At 42.5% G+C, this 2,004-nt stretch overlaps 1 protein-coding gene across 1 annotated transcript in view; it reads right to left on the reverse strand.

The window, feature by feature from the left end:
• Positions 1-2,004, reverse strand: part of nin (ninein (GSK3B interacting protein)) — a gene marked incomplete at both ends in the record, with an annotated part of 62,911 nt that overhangs the window by 38,575 nt on the left and 22,332 nt on the right. The window contains 2 exon segments of the mRNA XM_014018579.1: positions 323-458; positions 559-648. Of these exon segments, the coding sequence (XP_013874033.1) occupies positions 323-458; positions 559-648 (226 nt within the window).

The raw sequence follows: 2,004 nt of genomic DNA on the forward strand, positions 1-2,004 counted from the left end.
CTTTTTTCCTTTTTTTCTTTTTTCCTCTTTTTTCCCTTTTTTCCCCTGAGAAAAAAGAAGAAAAACAAGAAAAAAAGGAAAAAAGAAATATCCTGATTTTATTTTTCATTTTTTCCTTTTCCTTTTTTTCCTCTTTGTTCTCTTTTTCCCTTTTTTTCCCTGAGGAAAAAAAGAAGAAGAAAAAAGAAAAAACAAATAGAAAGTCAACCATCTTGGTTTGGAAAAATAAAGAAGGGTTTTAAGATCATCAGGTGCCATTGGAAGAAACTCCTGGCTCGGTTTTGGAACAGCTTGGGGAAAAAGGTCAGTGTTTCAGATCTACCTGGGTCTGACTCAGTCCCAGGACTTTTACTGTCCAGCTCCTCAGATAAAGGTTGGCCACGGGGCTGAGGAGCCAATCCAACACTGTGAATCCCGTGCAGCTCTGCCTGCAGCTCATCGATGCGGTCCTGCAGTTCCTATCAAAACAAACCCAGAGGGTAAATATTCCTGTCACTGCACTGCTATAAAAACAGGCAGAGAATGAGTTCAAACTGTTGGAGGTTTAGCTGCAGTTACCCTGCACTGAGCTTCATAGCTGCTGCGAAGCTGTTTGACTCGCTCTTCTTGAAGCAGGAAGTCTGCAGAACCAGGATCCAGGTCTCCGAACTAAGTAAATAATATCATACATGCATCAATTTTTCACTGGGTTTGGTTTTAGGGACAATATAACAATAAAACTAAGAACCAAAAATTAAACATAAAATTGCTAAATTAGGTAAAGAAGAAGCCACCAGCTAAATGTAGCAAAATACTAGCCAACAGCAGAAAGTATTACAGGGTAGCTGATGACCCTCTTCCACTAGCACCTCTACAGCACAGTTCAGCTTGGTTCAACTCTGTTCAGAATGGTTCTGGTGGTTCTCAGTACATTTCAGGAGCAGCACTAGTGGGTGGGTTCATCACAAGGTTGGGCGGTCCCAAGGCTGAAAACTGGCGCCACACGCCTTTGCCAGCTGGTGGCGGTAATGCTCCATTAAGATATTTGCCAGCCACCATTAAACATAGCAGAAGAAGAAGAATATATGCAACACAACAGAGGAGGAGCATTGTAAAACATTCTGCTCAATCTGTGGCTTTTTGCCACATGCTAAAAATCAGACTGCAAGCAGCGAGACGAAACATTCAGGAGAGGTACAGGAGAGCGTGGGAAGACAGGACACGAGCTAGACAACATCTGAGGATAAGCTAATGCTAATCTGCTAGTGGGCTATACGAACGAGTATAAAACCATGTAATGTCAGTTAAATAAGGTTTAGTAATTAGCATGTGTGTTTCAAATAAATCTCCTGAAAAATAAGTGCTGCAAACCTTCAGTCTGAAAGTCCTGATGCATCTCAGTAATCCAGGTAGAAAAAAAAATCAGTAGTTCCTCTGGATGGGTTCTTCTTTAGTGAAACGTTTCGTCTCTCATCCAAGAGACTTCTTCAGTCTGATGAGTTTCAGGTGAACTCAGCCTTAAAAGCACTGCCTCCACATGGTGGGAGTTTCAGAGAAACTGAGACGTTTATTCTCTAAACATGACGTCCCAGTGGCTTTCAAACCACAAAACACGTTACGGCAAAGATTAGTTCACCCCAAAGTTCCAGTTCTCCGGCAAAAACAGTGATATAGTGTATGCTGTTAGGTGTCAGGAGGACTGTGATCAGTCATACATTGGAGAAACAAAACAGCCACTGTTCAAAAGAATGAGCCAGCATAGACGAGCTACTGTGTCGGGTCAGGACTCTGCAGTTTACACTTATCTACAGGCCAGGACTTTGCAGTTTACAGTCATCTACAGGCCAGGACTCTACAGTTTACAGTCATTTACAGGACAGGACTTTGCAGTTTACAGTCATCTACAGGCCAGGACCCTACAGTTTACAGTCATCTATAGGTCAGGACTCTGCAGTTTACACTCATCTACAGGCCAGGACTTTGCAGTTTACACTCATCTACAGGCCAGGACTTTGCAGTTTACAC

Source organism: Austrofundulus limnaeus, unplaced genomic scaffold (assembly GCF_001266775.1).
Source record: "Austrofundulus limnaeus strain Quisiro unplaced genomic scaffold, Austrofundulus_limnaeus-1.0 Scaffold196, whole genome shotgun sequence".
Lineage (NCBI taxonomy): Eukaryota > Metazoa > Chordata > Actinopteri > Cyprinodontiformes > Rivulidae > Austrofundulus > Austrofundulus limnaeus.